The 21538-nt window shown below is 42.2% G+C and overlaps 1 protein-coding gene across 1 annotated transcript; it reads left to right on the top strand.

Annotated features, from left to right (window-relative positions):
* Positions 1-731: 731 nt before the first annotated feature.
* On the top strand, positions 732-4190 carry LOC124665297 (peroxisomal membrane protein PEX14-like). Its single transcript, XM_047202717.1, has 10 exons — positions 732-854; positions 1481-1680; positions 1774-1822; positions 2246-2433; positions 2512-2695; positions 2795-2944; positions 3099-3130; positions 3268-3313; positions 3397-3464; positions 3546-4190. The coding sequence occupies exons 1-10, from the start codon at positions 821-823 to the stop codon at positions 3987-3989; spliced, it is 1395 nt and encodes a 464-aa protein (XP_047058673.1). The 5' UTR covers positions 732-820; the 3' UTR covers positions 3990-4190.
* Positions 4191-21538: the final 17348 nt, after the last annotated feature.

Genomic DNA, 21538 nt, shown 5'->3' with positions numbered 1-21538 from the left:
GTGTTGGGGACACAAGAGACTTCTTGTATCTTAATTGCAGGGTTGCTTGAGAGGAATATCTTTGACCTCTACCTCCCTGAGTTCGATAAACCTTGGGTGATTCACTTAAGGAAAACTTGCTGCTGTTCTACAAACTTCTGCTCTTGGAGACCCAACACTGTCTACAGGAATAGAAGCACACGTAGACATCAAGCTCCGATGTTGATGACGTGGTTTCCTTGCCGGTTGCACTTGACCCCGCAGCTGCCGGAGGCGGTCATCGGGACGACCATGAGGTAGGCAGCAGCGGTCGTGGATCTAGGCAGCAAGCTCCGACGGGGTTGGACCGACCATCACAGGCCTAAGGGTTCCTTTGCGCCAAGGCCTTGCAGCGGTGAGGATCGACCTCCGTATCGGCCCTCGAACTCATTCTTGTACGGGTTAGGAGACCTCGTTTACCGACCCTCTCAAACTTATATGATTTGGCGAATTTGAAGGGTCCGTTCTAACTCTTTCTTTCCGGCCAAAACCATATGTGGGCGAAATTTTAACAGTTTGACGGAGAGAACATCGGAGGAGTGGGGCTGGGCGCCATTTTACTCGAAATTATTTATGTAACTACGTGCATATAATTTCTTTTGGATTTTTTTAAACTTTGGAGCGTATGGAAATAAACACAGATATGAAGATAAATATAAAACTTTTTTATGCACTGAAGATAAAACACGTGTGAATATACGTGACGCTCATCAATTGTTCAGTTCAGCAGCCGTCGTCTTCCTCGTCGTCGGCCGCGCTCTCGAGATTTCGTGGCTGATGCGGCCGTGAGTTCCCTCCCCCGATGGCCGCGCAGTCGCCCAGCTCCTCGCCGCAAGGTCAGATTCTTAACCCGCCGAGCTGAATCCTCGGTGCTCCCCGTGTAATTTCTTAGGCCAAATCGACGCTTTCCTCACCGCGCCTCGCTGATTAGCTAGCGCCTTGGTTGGGGTTTTCGTGGGGAATTGCAGTAGATGCGAAGTTCTCTGTCACTATAACCGCGGAAGTAGATGCTGCCGTTGCGCTCTCGTTAGGGCCTTGAATTCGTCGCCTTGGATGCTTGAGTAGCGCCTCGAATTCGTCAAATCGAGGGTTTCCGATTTCTTGGGGTTATCTTCTTGGAGCTACAGTGCTACTTGGTTTCGTTAGTCTGGCTCCCGTGAACTAATTTGGGGCATGTTGTGACATAAAGCTGTGAACTGATGCTCTACCTAGATTCAGGCAAGGCAAGAACTTTGAGAGCCTGGACATTTAGAGGTTTAAAGCAGTATATGGAATTGTAATCAACGTTCTCTTTTCACCCATTGTTTTCTGCGGGGTGTAGGTGGTCGATTCCAGCTCAATTCTCTTTCAAAGTTTGTGACCAACTTTGTGAAAATGGAACCGATGTTGAATGGTTCATTTGGCCAGACTTCTATTGTTCTTCGAATGAAATTATGCATATTTTCATTTCCTGATGGTGCAGATGGTTCTGGCGCGGGCGGGTCCTCCGACAATCTTGTATTTCAAGCCCCACAGGCAGTACGGGAGGATTACATACAGAATGCTGTCAAGTTTCTCGCGCATCCAAAGGTGAAGGGTTCTCCAGTATCTTACAGGTACTCTTTCTTGGAAAAGAAGGGCCTCACGAAGGACGAAATTGAGGAGGCCTTTCGTCGTGTTCCCGTAAGTTCCTGTTTTTCAGGCTATCTCTACATGGATGTTTAATCCAAATGATAAGAGAATCAAGTGTTACTGAAGTACCTTGATGTCTTGTAGGATCCACAGCCAAACAGTACAGAAGCTGCAGCTGTTGGTTCGCAACAAGGTATGTTACAATAAATCTCACATATTGAATAGTTGAGCTAATGAAATAATGGCTTACACTTATATCATTGCATTACACTGTTAACTCTTTCGAAACAATAAACGGCGTTCTCTTTGCAGCTATATCCATCGGATACACATTTTGTTATTTCTAACATTTACTATGAGTCTAAGATAGCTCCTGTATATATTACTGATTGATGATGATACATCTTTTGTCCTTTTAATTCCCATATATATCTTGCTAATTTCCAAATATGTAACAATATAATAATGGTAATAATATGATCTTGCGCACTTAGATTGGGGCTGTAAGAATATTTTCCTGGCATGACAGTTAATACCTGTGCTTCAAAGTTTGGCCTGAAATCTTACATCATACTATTTGAATGCTAAAAGAAAGCCTTGTTTTCTTTGCTTCCAGCAAGTAACCCAAATCAATCTGCTGGGGCGCAACCTTACACATCAGTTCAATCACCACTAGCAACTACTGGCTCTGTCAGCACTGGTCATATCGTCCCACAAACGCAGACACAATTTAGCTGGTTCCATACACTACTAGGGGCTGGTATTTTTCTTGGATTTGGAGCTAGTTCTGTTGTCATCATCAAGGTATATTGTGTTTTCTACAAATTGTGATTTTGTGGAATACATGAGGAAGTAACTTTGTTTGCGTGTGTACTTTGACAGAATGTGTTCCTTCCTAGGCTAAAATCTTGGACCTGTAGAGTTGTTTCTGAAGGAGATGAAAATGCGGACAATGAACTGAAATCCAAGCTTTATGATGAAATTAAAAAGTCTATGGAAACTTCCTCATCAGCCTTTTCTGCTATTGCCAAAACAAACCAAGAATTGCTGGCTTCAAAGGACGAAGGTTCAGAACATCCCTTAATAAGTTAGCATATTCTTGCACTAGGATAATAACCATTTTATATCCAAATATATTTTGCTAATGCTTTTTTTTTGTTGACAGATAAGAAGATACTTGTCAAGTTAACAGAAGCATTGGATTCTCAGGCAGAGGTGTTGAAATCCTTGAGTGAGACCTTAAATCAGACAAGGGAGAATCGGTTTTCGCAGTACAATATGTTGGAAGAGCATGTTCAACCTGGACCATGGAATGGTTAGAAATCAGTGTTTATGTATTGTACTTATATTTTATATGCACAGGGCCAACCTGTACTAGATTTGTGGGGTTTAGGGTTCAAAACAAGGTTTTTAATCTCTACTGGCAATACTGTAAGTCTGACCATATTGCTATTATTTTGTATGCACAGGTCCAACCACCAATTCATGGAGAGCTTCCCAGGTATGAGTCGTAGTTATCTCTCCCTTTCACCAATAATTACAAAGGTTTGCCGTCCTTGTGTCTCGTCATTGTTTCCTTTTTGTCAATACCTACGAAGGTTTGCTGTCCTTATGCCTTACTCATTGTTTCTCTTGTAGCAAACCAATATGTACACCACGACTCCAAATGGTGATTTTGACTCGGGTAAGGATTGAGGAACTATCGTGAGCTAGCATTTCTATATCTTGTGTCTTATACTTGTTCATTCCTGGGTTATGCTTCAACAGGAAGGCAGTCGTTCATGCCATTACCTGCAGAACCTACATCAGGATCATTTCCAAGATCTTATGTTGAGGTGAGCTATTTCACCATCCTGTACATCACCAAAACTAGAGGTACTAGAATCACACTTAAATTAAATGTTGTGTCCTTGCAGCAGCGGGTTCCGAGGTCTGGGTATGGCTTCCAGCCCCAGATGGGCAATGACAGATCAAACTATGGTTCTCCTCCGTACTACTCTGGGGGCAGCAATCCAGTTGAAGCTCCAGCACCAGTAGCAGCACCTACACCAGTACCGACACCTGTTGTAGAGGAAAGCCCCTTCCAGCGTCGCTGGGTTCCCCCGCAGCCACCGGGCGTCGCCATGCCGGAGGCCGCGGCCGCCATTCGGCAGCCAAGGTCCCTTCCAAGACAAGAGTCACAGCCAGAGGCTGGTGCTGCCGATGCTTCGAGACCATCTGCCTCCACAGGCAGTGAGCAGATGGACAGTGGAACGTCTGGTGCTGCGGATGTCGGGTCGCCAAGTAGCAGTGCTCCTGCTGCTGGAACCATGGACGGAGTGACTAATGGTGTGAACGGTGAAGGGACCGGAGCCGCTTAATCTGGACGCGGAACTGTATACTCTAGTTGTAATCAGCAGCACGTGTATAGGAAAAAATGTGATTGTGATTATGAGCTATATTTGTATCTTTGTTTTCACTTTGTACTTGTATCTGAAATTCTGCCTCAAAAAACTTATTTCTGAAATTCAGAATAACGGCGAAGATTCCAATAAAACAGTTGTTTCTGATAGCAATGTTCACTGATAATACGAGTGATAAAACGAGCATAGCTTCTTCTGTGATCTTTCTCTAACCTTTAACGATTCTGGTTTCTCTTTTGCTTGGTCCTCTCCGTCAATGGCACTAGTCTATTATTTGGGTCACATCACAGAGCCTGATCAATATCATCTTCTGGGTCTATTTATACCGTGGAGGGAAGTAGAATCTGCTAAGCATTGCCAATTTCAGAATGCTCATCATTGCCAATTTTTTCTCGTTAGCTCGAGCTTTAAAGGGAATCTTGGTGCGTACAACTTTCACCTGTGTGAATAATACCTGCCCCCTTATATATAGCACCCCAACTTGACCGGACTAGATATCATGTTACGTTATTTCATATTATTTTAGCTTTTCAGTAGCACTTAGATTATAGTACATCACGTATATGTGCAATCACGTAAACAACAAGGAAGATATACACGATAGAAGAACCGAAGAGTTGGAAAACAGTGGGAACAAGAGGCATCAGGAACATGGAAAGAGCTGGTTTTGGTACATATGCTTGAACAATTTTGGGCAGACGTAGTGGCTCTTTCTCATAAAGAGACTTAGAGACATACGTGTGGAAACTGATGGACTAAGATGGTACGTGAGACGTAGCCGTGCCTACCCAAGCCCGCCACATCTGGTACTTAGCGTTGCATCTTTTTGGGAACTAGGTTGTGTCGAGGCGTAGGCCTGGGCACGAGTACTAGACCAAATGGGCAATGACAGACTAAACCCTGCCATTACGCCGAAAACTCCCTAGTACGCCCGAGCTTGAGTGGTCTGGATATCCACATGGCATCAGGCCGTTGGCTTGTTAACCCGACGTCATATTCCTGGCTGTATACGATGCAGTAAATCTACTGTTGAATACACCCAGCTCGGGGAGCCAACCACCTCCACCGTAGGAAACATGCAAATGCGAACCAAAAAGAGAACAGTTCCACGCGGTAGGCCTTGATCATGTGCGCGGTTTGGCAGATTCGGTCTGCTAGAGGTGAGGCCTGAGATGAACAGGATGGACCTCACATCTTGTACCAGCCATGGCTATATTTATCCAGCTCCATATCCAACTCCACTCCATATAAAGTTCTCAAAGAGTTGCAGGATTCAAGAGGAAAGCAGCACAAACATAGGTATCACAATGGTTCTTCATTCCTTCATGGCATTACAAAAACAGGCACACGACATGAATAGTCACACGCCACGAACTCATTCGGCACACGACATGAACATGCACACGACACGAACTCATTTGGGAACTCATGCGGCACACGACATGAACATGCACACGACACGAACTCAATCGGCGAACTCATGCGGCACACGACATGAACAAGCACACGACACGAACTCATTCGGCAACAACACATCAACAGTCCGTACGATTCAACACCTGCAGTTTCACATTTAGATGGAGGTTCATTTCAAGTTGTAGCAAACCTCCAAACCTGAAAAGATCAAGAAGATTCAGTAGCAGGACATCTTCACCACATCTGATGCTTGTGCATTACTAACAATGATCAAGAAAATATTCAGTAGTACCATTGAACTAGATGGACAGGACATGGTTCAGTTCAGATAGGGTCCGAGACATGGTTCAGTTCAAATAGGGACTGAGACATGCACAAATAGCAATCTATCAACTTGTAAAATTCATGGTTCATGTTACAGGCTCAACATAGAAAGCAGAACAAGAGCTGCAGCCGGCATTAGGTATTGTTAACCAAACTATAAGAGATCTTCAGTCATTGTCTTGAAGTTTTCCGAAAACACAGGTAAATAACCAACCACTGCAGTGCTAGACAAATAGACCTGCAGCTAGACCAAGCAAAGCCAAAAATCTGTAGGAAATAGAGCAGTAGAAAGGAGTAACAAATAATCTGGCATCTACGGTTGACATAAATAAGTCAAGTAAATAACGAGGTACAGTACATGTCAAGCCTTGGCATCTTCCTAAAAAATATATGACGAATTTCAACAATTAGCCCTGAAACAATACAACTGAAGTAGCAGCGCAAACTTGATACAGAGAATATGACATCCTATAAGTACCCAAAATATTCTAATAATGTACTTAAATAACAGATTTTGTTAGCACTATTTCTGATAATTTCCTCTCAAAAGTGCACCTAAGAAACAAGATCGAAACAAGACAATGTAACTGTAACCAGTTTCTATGTCACAGACCATGTACGAAAGAACTCCCAACTAAAATTCTGTGTCACAGACCATGATCCAGAATTCCAGATCAACCCCATAAGCATAGCTCAACTAGCTCTATTCACATAAAGGAATACTTGTCAGCAGGGGAGACCCGGAGATTGACCTGTGGAGTGCGAAACTGCTTCCTTGTGGGACGATGGGAAGATGGCGTGGTCCGTTTGCCCTTGCCGTCGCTGCCTCGCCGCGCCGAAGCGGCGGGAGTGGACGACGTCGAAGGGGAGGACGAAGCAGTCGACGGAGGCCGGAGGATGTTTTGGTGATGGGCGTCGTACCAAGCCCTCGTCTTCTCGTCCATCTTGCCGTCGTTGCCGCCGATCGGGAACGCCAGGTCGGTGTTTCTGTTGTTCGCTGCGGAGGTTGTCTTCAGCAAGACGATCCGGATGCCTTGGTTGGCGAGTATCTCCTTCTACCGAACGCCAACTTGACCCGCTGCCAATACGTCTCATAGTTTTGATTGGCGCCGGTAATGATGTTCATGGAAACGGTCTTCCAAGTTTCGGTGAGGCACTCCTCTTCTCCGCCCGTCCATTTAATCCACGGCTCGTTCGGCGGCGAGTTCTTCTTCCTTTTCTTCCTCCCCTTCGACGTCACTGTGGGCTCAGGCGCGTCCTCCTCCTCGTCGAGGTTGGCCTGCTCCTCTTCTTCTTCGTCGACGTCTTGGGTGCCGTCTCCAAACCCGTCGTTCTGATCGTCGACGGCACCCCGCGACGTGACGGCTCCCGTCGCCCTTGCCTCCACTTGTGTGAAGAAACCTAGGCTCGACGCGGCGGCCACGGAGCCTGACGTGATTGATACGCGCGAAGCACACGTCCGTTGGGAACCCCAAGTGGAAGGTATGATGCGTATAGAAGCAAGTTTCCCTCAGTATGAAACCAAGGTTATCGAACCAGTAGGAGCCAAGAAGCACGTGAAGGTTGTTGGTGGAGGAGTGTAGTGCGACGCAACACCAGTGAAACCGGCGCCAACATGGAACCTGCACAACACAATCAAGATACTTTGCCCCAACGTAACAGTGAGGTTGTCAATCTCACCGGCTTGCTGAAAACAAAGGATTAAACGTATCGAGTGGAAGATGGTGTTTGTTTGCAAAGAACAGTAAGAACAATAATTGCAGTAGAATGTATTCAGATGTAAAAAAATGGACCGGGGTTCACAGTTCACTAGTGGTGTCTCTCCAATAAGATAACTAACATGCTGGGTGAACAAATTACAGGTGGGCAATTGACAAATAAAGATTCAATACATATCAATGATGATTACTATGAGATTTAATCAGGGCATTACGACAAAGTACATAGACCGCTATCCAACATGCATCTATGCCTAAATAATCCACCTTCGGGTTAGCATCCGCACCCCTCCAAAGCATTAAGTTGTAAACAACGAGATAATTGCATTAAGTATGGTGCGTAATGTAATCAACACAAATATCCTTAGAAAAAGCATCGATGTTTTATCCCTAGTAGCAACAAGCACATCCACAACCTTAGAACTTTCTCGTCACCGTCCCGTACTAAATGGAGGCATGAACCCACTATCGAGCATAAATACTCCCTCTTGAAGTCACAAGTATCAACTTGGCCAGAGCCTCTACTAGCAACGGAGAGCATGCAAGAACATAAACAACACATATATGATAGATTGATAATCAACTTGACATAGTATTCTAGATTCATCGGATCCCACGAAACACAACATGTAGCATTACAAATAGATGATCTTGATCATGTTAGGCAGCTCACAAGATCTAAACAATGATAGCACAAGCGGAGAAGACAACCATCTAGCTACTGCTATGGACCCATAGTCCAAGGATGAACTACTCACACATCAATCCGGAGGCGGGCATGATGATGTAGAGCCCCTCCGGTGATGATTCCCCTCTCCGGCAGGGTGCCGGAGGCGATCTCCTGAATCCCCCGAGAAGGGATTGGCGGCGGCGGCGTCTCTGGAAGGTTTTCCGTATCGTGGCTCTCGGTACAGAGGGTTTCGCGACGAAGGCTTTAAGTAGGCTGAAGGGCGGAGTCGGAGGGGTCACGGGGGCCCCACATGCTAGGGCCGCGTGGGCCCCCCTCAGGCCGCGCCGCCCTAGTGTGGCGGCGCCCCGTGGCCCCACTTCCTTTCCCCCTCGGTCTTCTGGAAGCTTCGTGTAAAAATAGGACCCTGGGCGTTGATTTCATCCAATTCCGAGAATATTTGCTTTGTAGGATTTCTGAAACCAAAAACAGCAGAAAACAGCAACTGGCGCTTCGGCATCTTGTTAATAGGTTAGTGCCGGAAAATGTATAATAATGATGTAAAGTATGTATAAAACATTCAAGTATTGTCATAAAAGTAGCATGGAACATAAGAAATTATAGATACGTTTGAGATGTATCAAGCATCCCCAAGCTTAGTTCCTACTCGCCCTCGAGTAGGTAAACGATAACACAAATAATTTCTGAAATGACATGCTACCAACATAACCTTGATCAACATTATTGTAAAGCATATGAGATGAATGGAGTGATCTGAAGCAAAAGATTGCTAACAAAAGATAATGACTAAACAAATGAATCATATAGCAAAACTTTTCATGAATAGTACTTTCAAGACAAGCATCAACAAGACTTGCATAAGAGCTAACTCATAAGCAATAAATTCTTAGTAGAATGCATTGAAGCAACACAAAGGATGATTAAGTTTCAGCAATTGCTTTCAACTTGTAACATGTATATCTCATGGATATTTGTCAACATAGAGTAATATAACAAGTGCAATAAGTAAACATGTAAGAATCAATGCACACAGTTAACACAAGTGTTTGCTTCTAAGATAGAAGAAGTAGGTAGACTGACTCAACATAAAGTAAAAGAATGGCCCTTCGCAGAGGGAAGCATGGATTACTATTTTTGTGCTAGAGCTTTTATTTTGAAAACATAGAAACAATTTTGTCAACGGTAGTAATAATTCATATGTGCTATGCATAATACTTCCTATAAGTTGCAAGTCTCATGCATAGAGTACTAATAGTGCTCGCACCTTGTCCTAATCAGCTCGGATAACACGGATTATCATTGCATGACATATGTTTCAACCAAGTGTCACAAAGGGATATCTCTATGCCGCCTGTACAAAGGTCTAAGGAGAAAGCACGCATTGGATTTCTCGCTTTTGATTATTCTCAACTTAGACATCCATATCGGGACAACATAGACAACAGATAATGGACTCTTCTTTTAATGCTTAAGCATTCAACAACAGATAATATTCTCATAAGAGATTGAGGTTGTATGTCCAAATTGAAACTTCCACCATGATACATGGCTTTAGTTAGCGGCCCAATGTTCTTCTCCAACAATATGCATACTCAAACCATTTGATCATAAAATCGCACTTACTTCAGACAAGACGAACATGCATAGAATCTCACATGATATCCAACAAAGGTAAAAAGTTGATGGCGTCCCCAGAAACATGGTTACCGCTTAACAAGCAACTTATAAGAACTAAGACACATAACTACATATTCATCACCACAATAATTTTTAAGCTATTTTTCCCATGAGCTATATATTGCAAAGATAAAGGAATAAAATTTTAAAGGTAGCACTCAAGTAATTTACTTTGGAATGGCAGAAAAATACCACATAGTAGGTAGATATGGTGGACACAAATGGCATGGGTTTTGGCTCAAGGTGTTTGGATGCACGAGAAGCATTTCCTCTCAGTACAAGGTTTGGGCTAGCAAGGTTGTTTGAAGCGAACACAAGTATGAACAGGTACAACAAAACTTACACAAGAACATATTGCAAGCATTATAAGAATCTACACTGTCTTCCTTGTTGTTCAAACACTTTACCAGAAAATATCTAGACTTAGAGAGACCAATTATGCAAACCAAATTTTAACAAGCTCTACGGTAGTTCTCCGTTAATAGATTAAACTACATGATGCAAGAGCTTAAACATGATCTATGAGAGATCAAAACAATTGTCCAGTTATTCCAAACCATATGCAGCATTTTTTGATTCCAACCAAATAGCAATTTAACGAAGCAATTCCAGCCTTCGCCATGAACATTAAAGCACAACTAAGAACACAAGTGTTCCATATGAAAAAGCGGAGCGTAATATCTCCAATATAAGGATGGTGGGATCCAACTTTATTCAAACCAAAACAAAAACAAAAGCAAATAGACGCTCCAAGTAAAGAACATAAGATGTGACGGAATAAAAATATAGTTTCACTAGAAGTGACCTGATAAGTTGTCGATGAAGAAGGGGATGCCTTGGGTATCCCCAAGCTTAGATGCTTGAGTCTTCTTAAAATATGCAGGGATGAACCACCGGGGCATCCCCAAGCTTAGACCTTTCACTCTTCTTGATCATAGTATATCATCCTCTTCTCTTGACCCTTGAAAACTTCCTCCACACCAAACTTCAAGAAACTCATTAGAGGGTTAGTGCATAATCAAAAATTCACATATTCAGAGGTGACATAATCATTCTTAACACTTCTGGACATTGCACAAAGCTTCTGATAGTTAATGGAACAAAGAAACTCATTCAACATAGCAAAAGCGGCAATGCGAAATAAAAGGCAGAATCTGTCAAAACAGAACAGTCCGTAAAGATGAATTTTGCAGGGGCACTTAACTTGCTCAAACGGAAAAACTCAAAACTAATGAAAGTTGCGTACATATCTGAGGATCACGCACGTAAATTTGCAGATTTTTTTGATTTTTTTACAGAGAGTTCTGCGCGAATTCGTGACAGACGGCAATGCTGTTTCTGCGCAGCAATCCAAATCTAGCATCAACTTTATCATAGAGACTTTACTTGGCACAAAAACATGATAAGGAGAGGTTGCTACAGTAGTAAACAACTTCCAAGACTCAACAATACAGTAAATAAAATGAAACATGGGTTATTTCCCAAGAAGTGCTTTTCTTTAACGCCTTTCAGCTAGGCGCAGAAAGTGCAAATCAAGTATTATCTAGAGAAGAAGCATCAACATCATAATTTTTCTTACAAGCACAACTTGTTGCAGAGGGTACCTTAGATGCTCCATTATCTAACTTTTCTATGGTGGTGCTAGGGGTTTTATCAATTTTAGGCCTATAATAATTGTTTGGCTTAGGCACCTTAGAGACATACATGAATTTTTGCTCTTTACCCACATAAGCTTTCTCCTTAAACTTAAGAGAAGAAAAAGTTGAACTCAAGGTTCCAATAGCTTTTCCAAGTTCACAAATCCTATTGGTTTGATTATCATGGACAACACAAGTTTCTAGGACACCAATTCTTTCATCAATTCTTCCTAGGGATTTATCAAATTTATCAGTATTATCAAGTAGCATTCCCAATTTAGTTTCAATACTTGGAAATTTTTTCTCTATGGCTTCCAACTTTTTCATGACATCCTCAAGAGAGATTTCAATTTTAACTTCATTAATTAACAGGTGGTATTCCAACTAGACTCTCAATGATGCAACTAGCCTCTAAAGCGGGAGTACCTAGGAAATTACCTCCCGAAAGAATATCAAGAACATACCTATTCCAGCTAGATAGGCCAACATAAAAGTTCCTAAGAAGGATAATAGTGGAGTGTTTCTTAATGCACCTATGATGAGCATTACTAATTCTGTACCAAGCATCTTTAAAACTTTCTCCACCTTGTTGCTTAAAAGAACGAACTTCAACTTCAGGATTACTCATTTTAGCAGTAATAAAAGTAAACTAAGCAAATAGAATAAAATAAAGTAAAGACAAGTAACTAATTTTTTTGTGTTTTTGATATAGAGCTAGTAAATAAGACAGAAAGTAAAGTAACTAATTTTTTTGTGTTTTTAATATGAAGCAAACAAGACAGTAAATAAAATAAAGTAAAGCAAGACAAAAACAAAGTAAAGAGATTGGATGTGGAGACTCCCCTTGCAGCGTGTCTTGATCTCCCCGGCAACGGCGCCATAAATTTAGCTTGATACGCGCGAAGCACACGTCCGTTGGGAACCCCAAGTGGAAGGTATGATGCGTATAGAAGCAAGTTTCCCTCAGTATGAAACCAAGGTTATCGAACCAGTAGGAGCCAAGAAGCACGTGAAAGTTGTTAGTGGAGGAGTGTAGTGCGGCGCAACACCAGTCAAACCGACGCCAACGTGGAACCTGCACAACACAATCAAGATACTTTGCCCCAACGTAACAGTGAGGTTGTCAATCTCACCGGCTTGCTGAAAACAAAGGATTAAACGTATCGAGTGGAAGATGGTGTTTGTTTGCAAAGAAAAGTAAAAAACAAAAATTGCAGTAGAATGTATTCAGATGTAAAAAAATGGACCGGGGTCCACAGTTCACTAGTGGTGTCTCTCCAATAAGATAACTAACATGCTGGGTGAACAAATTACAGGTGGGAAATTGACAAATCAAGATTCAATACATATCAATGATGATTACTATGAGATTTAATCAGGGCATTACGACAAAGTACATAGACCGCTATCCAGCATACATCTATGCCTAAATAATCCACCTTCGGGTTAGCATCCGGACCCCCTCCAGTATTAAGTTGTAAACAACAGATATTGCATTAAGTATGGTGCGTAATGTAATCAACACAAATATCCTTAGACAAAGCATCGATGTTTTATCCCTAGTAGCAACAACGACATCCACAACCTTAGAACTTTCTCGTCACTGTCCTGCATTAAATGGAGGCATGAACCCACTATCGAGCATAAATACTCCCTCTTGGAGTCACAAGTATCAACTTGGCCAGAGCCTCTACTAGCAACGGAGAGCATGCAAGAACATAAACAACACATATAATATAGATTGATAATCAACTTGACATAGTATTCTAGATTCATCGGATCCCACCAAACACAACATGTAGCATTACAAATAGATGATCTTGATCATGTTAGGCAGCTCACAAGATCTAAACAATGATAGCACAAGCGGAGAAGGCAACCATCTAGCTACTGCTATGGACCCATAGTCGAAGGATGAACTACTCACACATCAATCCGGAGGCGGGCATGATGATGTAGAGCCCCTCCGGTGATGATTCCCCTCTCCGGCAGGGTGCCGGAGGCGATCTCCTGAATCCCCCGAGATGGGATTGGCGGCGGCGGCGTCTCTGGAAGGTTTTTCGTATCGTGGCTCTCGGTACAGAGGGTTTCGCGACGAAGGCTTTAAGTAGGCGGAAGGGCGGAGTCGGAGGGGTCACGGGGGCCCCCCTCAGGCCGCGCCGCCCTAGTGTGGCGGCGCCCCGTGGCCCCACTTCCTTTCCCCCTCGGTCTTCTGGAAGCTTCGTGTAAAAATAGGACCCTGGGCGTTGATTTCGTCCAATTCCGAGAATATTTCCTTTGTAGGATTTCTGAAACCAAAAACAGCAGAAAACAACGAATCGGCGCTTCGGCATCTTGTTAATAGGTTAGTGCCGGAAAATGTATAATAATGATGTAAAGTATGTATAAAACATTCAGGTATTGTCATAAAAGTAGCATGGAACATAAGAAATTATAGATACGTTTGAGACGTATCAGTGATCATCTCGTGCATCACGCCGTCATTCGGCGGCGGCATCCCGGGGTTGGAGAAGGAGAGCGTCCCTCGGTGCAGGGCAGGCGAGATGCCCTCGTGCATCGCACCGTCGTACTCCGGCAGCGACGACGTAAACCTCAACATGCCAGCGACGTAGCTGTCGTGGAACATGGCCGGTGACGCCGGCGAGAAGGTGGAAGCAGAGCCGATCGTACCTTGGGTTGGCCATGGACCGAGGAATTGGCCGACGCGCGGCTGGTCCATGTTCATGAACATGAAGACCAGCCTCGCCTGTTCGTCCGCCGCCGTCGTCCTCTTCGCCGCGAGCTTTTTCTCCCTCTCCGCCCTGCCGCGAGTTTCGGTCTACCGCCGCTACACATTCACCACCCACCTTGCGTTTGTCCAACCCAGCGGCCTCTCTTTTAGGGCCCGTGGTTTCCTCGCGTTAGGCGCGCCATCGTCGGCGATCTTGTTCGGCGGCATGGTGGTGGAAGGGAAGAGGAGTAGCTGCAACAGTGTGGGATGGCGATAGCTCCTCCGAAATTCGGCGGGGAAAATGGGTATATGCGGTGCATTATGGAGGAAAAACGAAATAAATGGAGGGAACTACCCTTTATGTGGCCGACACCACTGGCCTGCTCAACGTTTCGCGCGTTTTTGTTTCGTCCGAAGTCCCCGACCGCGCCTCGGGAGGCCGGGGATGGACTGGGCTCTCCGGATGGATTAACGGCCTATTCCGGGGGAAAACGAGAAACCGGGGGGGGGGGGGGCTGGGCTGAGTAACGCCGTCTGGATGAAAAAAAGGGCTACCGGGGGCCTCGTCGGGGAGACGGCTGGAGATGCTCTTACATCCATCCGGCGCTAAATTGCGCCGAATTTCGGTCTGAGGAGCCCCAACGAGTGGAGATGCTCTAAGCCATGGTGCTTTCTTGATTGTTTTGGAGCGGGCGGATGTGGATTGATAGGAGGGGAAACGAGATGTCTTTCTCACCTCGGCTCCAGATCTTCGAAGAAGACGGCGGCAATCCGCGCCCACTGACCACCTCGCCGAGACCCTCTTCCCTCGCGGCACCTGGCGGCTTCTTCGCCAAAAAAGTACCTAATACAATCACTGCACCACCCGGGGCGGTTGCTTGATGCGCGTAGATGTACACGTCCGTTGGGAACCCCAAGAGGAAGGTATGATGCGCACAGCAGCAAGTTTTCCCTCAGAAAGAAACCGAGGTTATCGAACCAGTAGGAGCCAAGAAGCACGTGAAGTTTGTTGGTGGAGGAATGTAGTGCGGCGCAACACCAGTGAAACCGGCACCAACGTGGAACCTGCACAACACAATCAAAGTACTTTGCCCCAACGTAACAGTGAGGTTGTCAATCTCACCGGCTTGTTGAAAACAAAGGATTAAGCGTATCGAGTGGAAGATGGTGTTTGTTTGCAAAGAACAGTAAAAACAATGATTGCAGTCGAATGTATTCAGATGTAAAAGAATGGACCGGGGTCCACAGTTCACTAGTGGTGTCTCTCCAATAAGATAACTAACATGTTGGGTGAACAAATTACAGGTGGACAATTGACAAATCAAGATTCAATACATATCAACGATGATTACTATGTGATTTAATTAGGGCATTACGACAAAATAAATAGACCGCTATCCAGCATGCATCTATGCCTAAATAATCCACCTTCAGGTTATCATCCGAACCCCCTCCAGTATTAAGTTGTAAACAACAGATAATTGCATTAAGTATGGTGCGTAATGTAATCAACACAAATATCCTTAGACAAAGCATCAATGTTTTATCCATAGTAGCAACAGCACATCCACAACCTTAGAACTTTGTGTCACTGTCCCAGATTCAATGGAGGCATGAACCCACTATCGAGCATAATTACTCCCTCTTGGAGTTACAAGTATCAACTTGGCCAGAGCCTCTACTAGCAATGGAGAGCATGCAAGAACATAAACAACACATATATGATAGATTGATAATCAACTTAACATAGTATTCTAGATTCATCGGATCCCACCAAACACAACATGTAGCATTACAAATAGATGATCTTGATCATGTTAGGCAGCTCACAAGATCTATAACAATGATAGCACAAGCGGAGAAGACAACCATCTAGCTACCGCTATGGACCCATAGTCCAAGGATGAACTACTCACGCATCAATCCGGAGGCGGGCATGATGATGTAGAGCCCCTCCGGTGATGATTCCCCTCTCCGGCAGGGTGCCGGAGGCGATCTCCTGAATCCCCCGAGATGGGATTGGCGGCGGCGGCGTCTCTGGAAGGTTTTCCGTATCGTGGCTCTCGGTACAGGGGTATTCGCAACGAAGGCTTTAAGTAGGCGGAAGGGCAACGCAGGGGGCCACACAAGGGCCCCACACGCTAGGGCTGCGCGGCCAGGGCCTGGGCCGTGCCGCCCTAGTGTGTCGGCGCCTCGTGGCCCCACTTCCTTTCCCCCTCGGTCTTCTGGAAGCTTCGTGTAAAAATAGAACCCTGGGCGTTGATTTTGTCCAATTCCGAGAATATTTCCTTACTAGGATTTCTGAAACCAAAAACAGCAGAAAACAGCAACTGGCGCTTCGGCATCTTGTTAATAGGTTAGTGCCGGAAAATGTATAATAATGCTGTAAAGTATGTATAAAACATTCAAGTATTGTCATAAAAGTAGCATGGAACATAAGAAATTATAGATACGTTTGAGACGAATCAAGCATCCCCAAGCTAAGTTCCTACTCGTCCTCGAGTAGGTAAACGATAACACAAATAATTTCTAAAGTGACATGCTACCAACATAATCTTGATCAACATTATTGTAAAGCATATGAGATGAATGGAGTGACCTGAACAAAAGATTGCTAACAAAGATAATGACTAAACAAATGAATCATATAGCAAAAAAATTCATGAATAGTACTTTCAAGACAAGTATCAACAAGACTTGCATAAGAGCTAACTCATAAGCAATAAATTCTTAGTAGAATGCATTGAAACAACACAAAGGATGATTAAATTTCAGCAATTGCTTTCAACTTGTAACATATATATATCTCATGGATATTTGTCAACATAGAGTAATATAACAAGTGCAATAAGTAAACATGGAAGAATCAATGCACACAGTTAACACAAGTGTTTGCTTCTAAGATAGAAAGAAGTGGGTAAACTGACTCAACAATAAAATAAAAGAATGGCCCTTCGCAGAGGGAAGCATGGATTACTATTTTTGTGCTAGAGCTTTTGTTTTGAAAACATAGAAACAATTTTGTCAATGGTAGTAATGATTCATATGTGCTATGCTTAATACTTCCTACAAGTTGCAAGTCTCATGCATAGAGTACTAATAGTGCTCGCACCTTGTCCTAATCAGCTCGGAAAACACGGATTATCATCGCATAACATATGTTTCAACCAAGTGTCACAAAGGGGTACCTCTATGCCGCCTGTACAAAGGTCTAAGGAGAAAGCACGCATTGGATTTCTCGCTTTTGATTATTCTCAACTTAGACATCTATACCGGGACAACATAGACAACGAGATAATGGACTCCTCTTTTAATGCTTAAGCATTCAACAACAAATAATATTCTCATAAGAGATTGAGGTTGTATGTCCAAAACTGAAACTTCCACCATGATACATGGCTTTAGTTAGCGGCCCAATGTTCTTCTCTAACATATGCATACTCAAACCATTTGATCATGAAATCGCACTTACTTCAGACAAGACGAACATGCATAGTATCTCACATGATATCCAACAAAGGTAAAAAGTTGATGGCGTCCCCAGAAACATGGTTACCGCTCAACAAGCAACTTATAAGAACTAAGACACATAACTACATATTCATCACCACAATAGTTTTTAAGCTATTTGTCCCATGAGCTATATATTGCAAAGATAAAGGAATGAAATTTTAAAGGTAGCACTCAAGTAATTTACTTTGGAATGGCAGAAAAATACCACATAGTAGGTAGATATGGTGGACACAAATGGCATGGGGTTTGGCTCAAGGTGTTTGGATGCACGAGAAGCATTTCCTCTCAGTACAAGGTTTGGGCTAGCAAGGTTGTTTGAAGCAAACACATGTATGAACAGGTACAGCAAAACTTACACAAAAACATATTGCAAGCATTATAAGGCTCTACACTGTCTTCCTTGTTGTTCAAACACTTTACCCGAAAATATCTAGACTTAGAGAGACCAATCATGCAAACCAAATTAAACAAGCTCTACGGTAGTTCTTCATTAATAGATTAAACTACATGATGCAAGAGCTTAAACATGATCTATGAGAGCTCAAACAATTGCCAAGTTATTCCAAACCATATGCAGCATTTTCTGATTCCAACCAAATAGCAATTTAACGAAGCAATTTCAGCCTTCGCCATGAACATTAAAGCACAATTAAGAACACAAGTGTTCCATATGAAAAAGCGGAGTGTGATATCTCCAATATAAGAATGGTGGGATCCAACTTTATTCAAACCAAAACAAAAATAAAAGCAAACCGACGCTCCAAGTAAAGAACATAAGATGTGATGGAATAAAAATATTGTTTCACTAGAAGTGACATGATAATGTTGTCGATGAAGAAGGGGATGCCTTGGGCATCCCCAAGCTTAAATGCTTGGGTCTTCTTAAAATATGCAGGGATGAACCACCGGGGCATCCCCAAGCTTAGACCTTTCACTCTTCTTGATCATAGTATATCATCCTCTTCCCTTGACCCTTGAAAACTTCCTCCACACCAAACTTCAAGCAAACTCATTAGAGGGTTAGTGCATAATCAAAAATTCATATATTCAGAGGTGACACAATCATTCTTAACACTTCTGGATATTGCACAAAGCTTCTGAAAGTTAATGGAACAAAGAAACTCATTCAACATAGCAAAAGCGGCAATGCGAAATAAAAGGCAGAATCTGTCAAAAACAGAACAGTCCGTAAAGACGAATTTGGCAGGGGCACTTAACTTGCTCAAATGGAAAAACTCAAAACTAATGAAAGTTGCGTACATATATAAGGATCACGCTCGTAAATTTGCAGATTTTGTTGATTTTTCTACAGGGACATCTGTATGAATTCGTGACAGACAGCAATTCTGTTTCTGCGCAGCGATCCAAATCTAGCATCAACTTCAACATAGAAATTTTACTTGGCACAAAAACATGATAAGGAGAGGTTGCTACAGTAGTAAGAAACTTCCAAGACTCAACAATACAATAAATAAAATGAAACTTGGGTTATCTCCCAAGAAGTGATTTTCTTTAACGCCTTTCAGCTAGGCGCAGAAAGTGCAAATCAAGTAACATCAAGAGAAGAAGCATCAATATCATAACTTGTTCTAATAATAGAATCAAAAGGCAACTTCATTCTCTTTCTAGGGAAGTGTTCCATACCTTTCGTGAGAGGAAATTGATATTTAATGTTACCTTCCTTCATATCAATAACAGCACCAACGGTTCGAAGAAAAGGTCTTCCCAACACAATAGGACAAGATGCATTGCATTCGATATCCAAGACAACAAAATCAACGGGGACAAGGTTATTGTTAACCGTAATGCGAACATTATCAATCCTCCCCAAAGGTTTCTTTTTAACATTATCAGCAAGATTAACATCTAAATAACAATTCTTCAATTGTGGCAAGTCAAGCATATCATAAATTTTCTTAGGCATAACAAAAATACTTGCACCAAGATCACATAAAGCATTACACTCAAAATCATTGAATTTCATCTTAATGATGGGCTCCCAACCATCTTCTAACTTTCTAGTAATAGAAGCTTCAAGTTTTAATTTCTCTTCCCTAGCTTTAATGAGAGCATTTGTAATATGTTTTGTAAAGGCTAAATTTATAGCACTAGCATTGGGACTTCTAGCAAGTTTTTGTAAGAACTTTATAACTTCAGTAATATGACAATCATCAAAATCTAAACCATTATGTTCTACAGCAATGGAATCATTGTCACCAATATTTTGAAAAATTTCAGCAGTTTTATCACAAGCAGTTTCAGCAGTTTCAGGCAATTTTGCACGCTTTGTACTAGCAGTAGAAACATTGCCAACACCAATTATTTTACCATTGATAGAAGGAGGTGTAGCAACATGTGAAGAATCAACATTACTAATGGTGGTAATAGTCCATACTTTAGCTACATTATTTTCTTTAGCAAGTTTTTCTTTTTCTTCTCTATCCCACCTAGCATGCAATTCAGCCAACATTCTAATGTTATCATTAATTCGAACTTGGATGGCATTTGTTTTAGCAAACCTAGCATCTTTAACTTCCTCAGGCATAACTTTCAATTTTAAAAGATCAACATCAAGATCAAGACTATCAACCTTAGAAGCAAGAACATCAATTTTACCAAGCTTTTCTTCAACAGTTTTATTAAAAACAGTTTGTGTACTTATAAATTCTTTAAGCATCACTTCAAGACCAGAGGGTACAGTCTTATTATTATTGGAAGAATTACGATAAGAATTACCACAACCATTACCATTATTAGAAGGATATGGCCTATAGTTGTTGTTACCGTAATTATTCCTATAAGCATTGTTGTTGAAATTGTTACTCTTTATGAAATTCACATCAACATTTTCTTCTTGAGCAACCAATGAAGCTAAAGGAACATTATTAGGATCAATATGAGATCTACCATTTGCAAGCATAGACATAATAGCATCAATCTTATCACCCAAAGAAGAGGTTTCTTCAACAGAATTTACCTTCTTACCTTGAGGAGTTCTTTCAGTGTGCCATTCAGAGTAATTGATCATCATATCATCAAGTAGTTTAGTTGCGGCGCCCAAGGTGATGGACATAAAAGTACCTCCAGCGGCTGAATCGAATAGGTTCCTTGAGGAAAAATTCAATCCTGCATAAAAGGTTTGGATGATCATCCAAGTAGTCAGTCCATGGGTAGGGCAATTCTTTACCAAAGATTTCATTCTCTCCAATGCTTGAGCAACATGTTCATTATCAAATTGCTTAAAATTCATAATGCTACTTCTCAAAGATATAATCTTAGCAGGAGGATAATATTTACCAATAAAAGCATCTTTACATTTAGTCCATGAATCAATACTATTTTTAGGCAAAGAAAGCAACCAATCTTTAGCTCTTCCTCTTAATGAGAAAGGAAACAATTTCAATTTTATAATATCACCATCTATATCCTTATACTTTTGCATTTCACAAAGTTCAACAAAATTATTAAGATGGGCAGCGAGCATCATCGAGTACTAACACCGAGAAAATTGCTCTCTCATAACAAGATTTAGTAAAGGAGGTTTAATTTCATAGAATTCTGCAGTAGTAGCAGGTGGAGCAATAGGAGTACATATAAAATCATTATTATTTGTGCTAGTGAAATCACACAACTTAGTATTTTCAGGAGTACCCATTATAGCGGTAATAAAGTAAACTAAGTAAATAAAGTAAAGACAAGTAACTATTTTTTTTGTGTTTTTGATATAGAGCTAGTAAATAAGACAATAAGTAAAGTAACTAATTTTTTTGTGTTTTTAATATGTAGCAAACAAGACAGTAAATAAAATAAAGTAAAGCAAGACA

The sequence above is a fragment of the Lolium rigidum genome, chromosome 6 (genome assembly GCF_022539505.1).
Source record: "Lolium rigidum isolate FL_2022 chromosome 6, APGP_CSIRO_Lrig_0.1, whole genome shotgun sequence".
Classification (NCBI taxonomy): Eukaryota; Viridiplantae; Streptophyta; class Magnoliopsida; order Poales; family Poaceae; genus Lolium; species Lolium rigidum.
The sequence above is the reverse complement of the archived record's forward strand: the minus strand, read 5'-3'. Positions and strand labels throughout refer to the sequence as shown.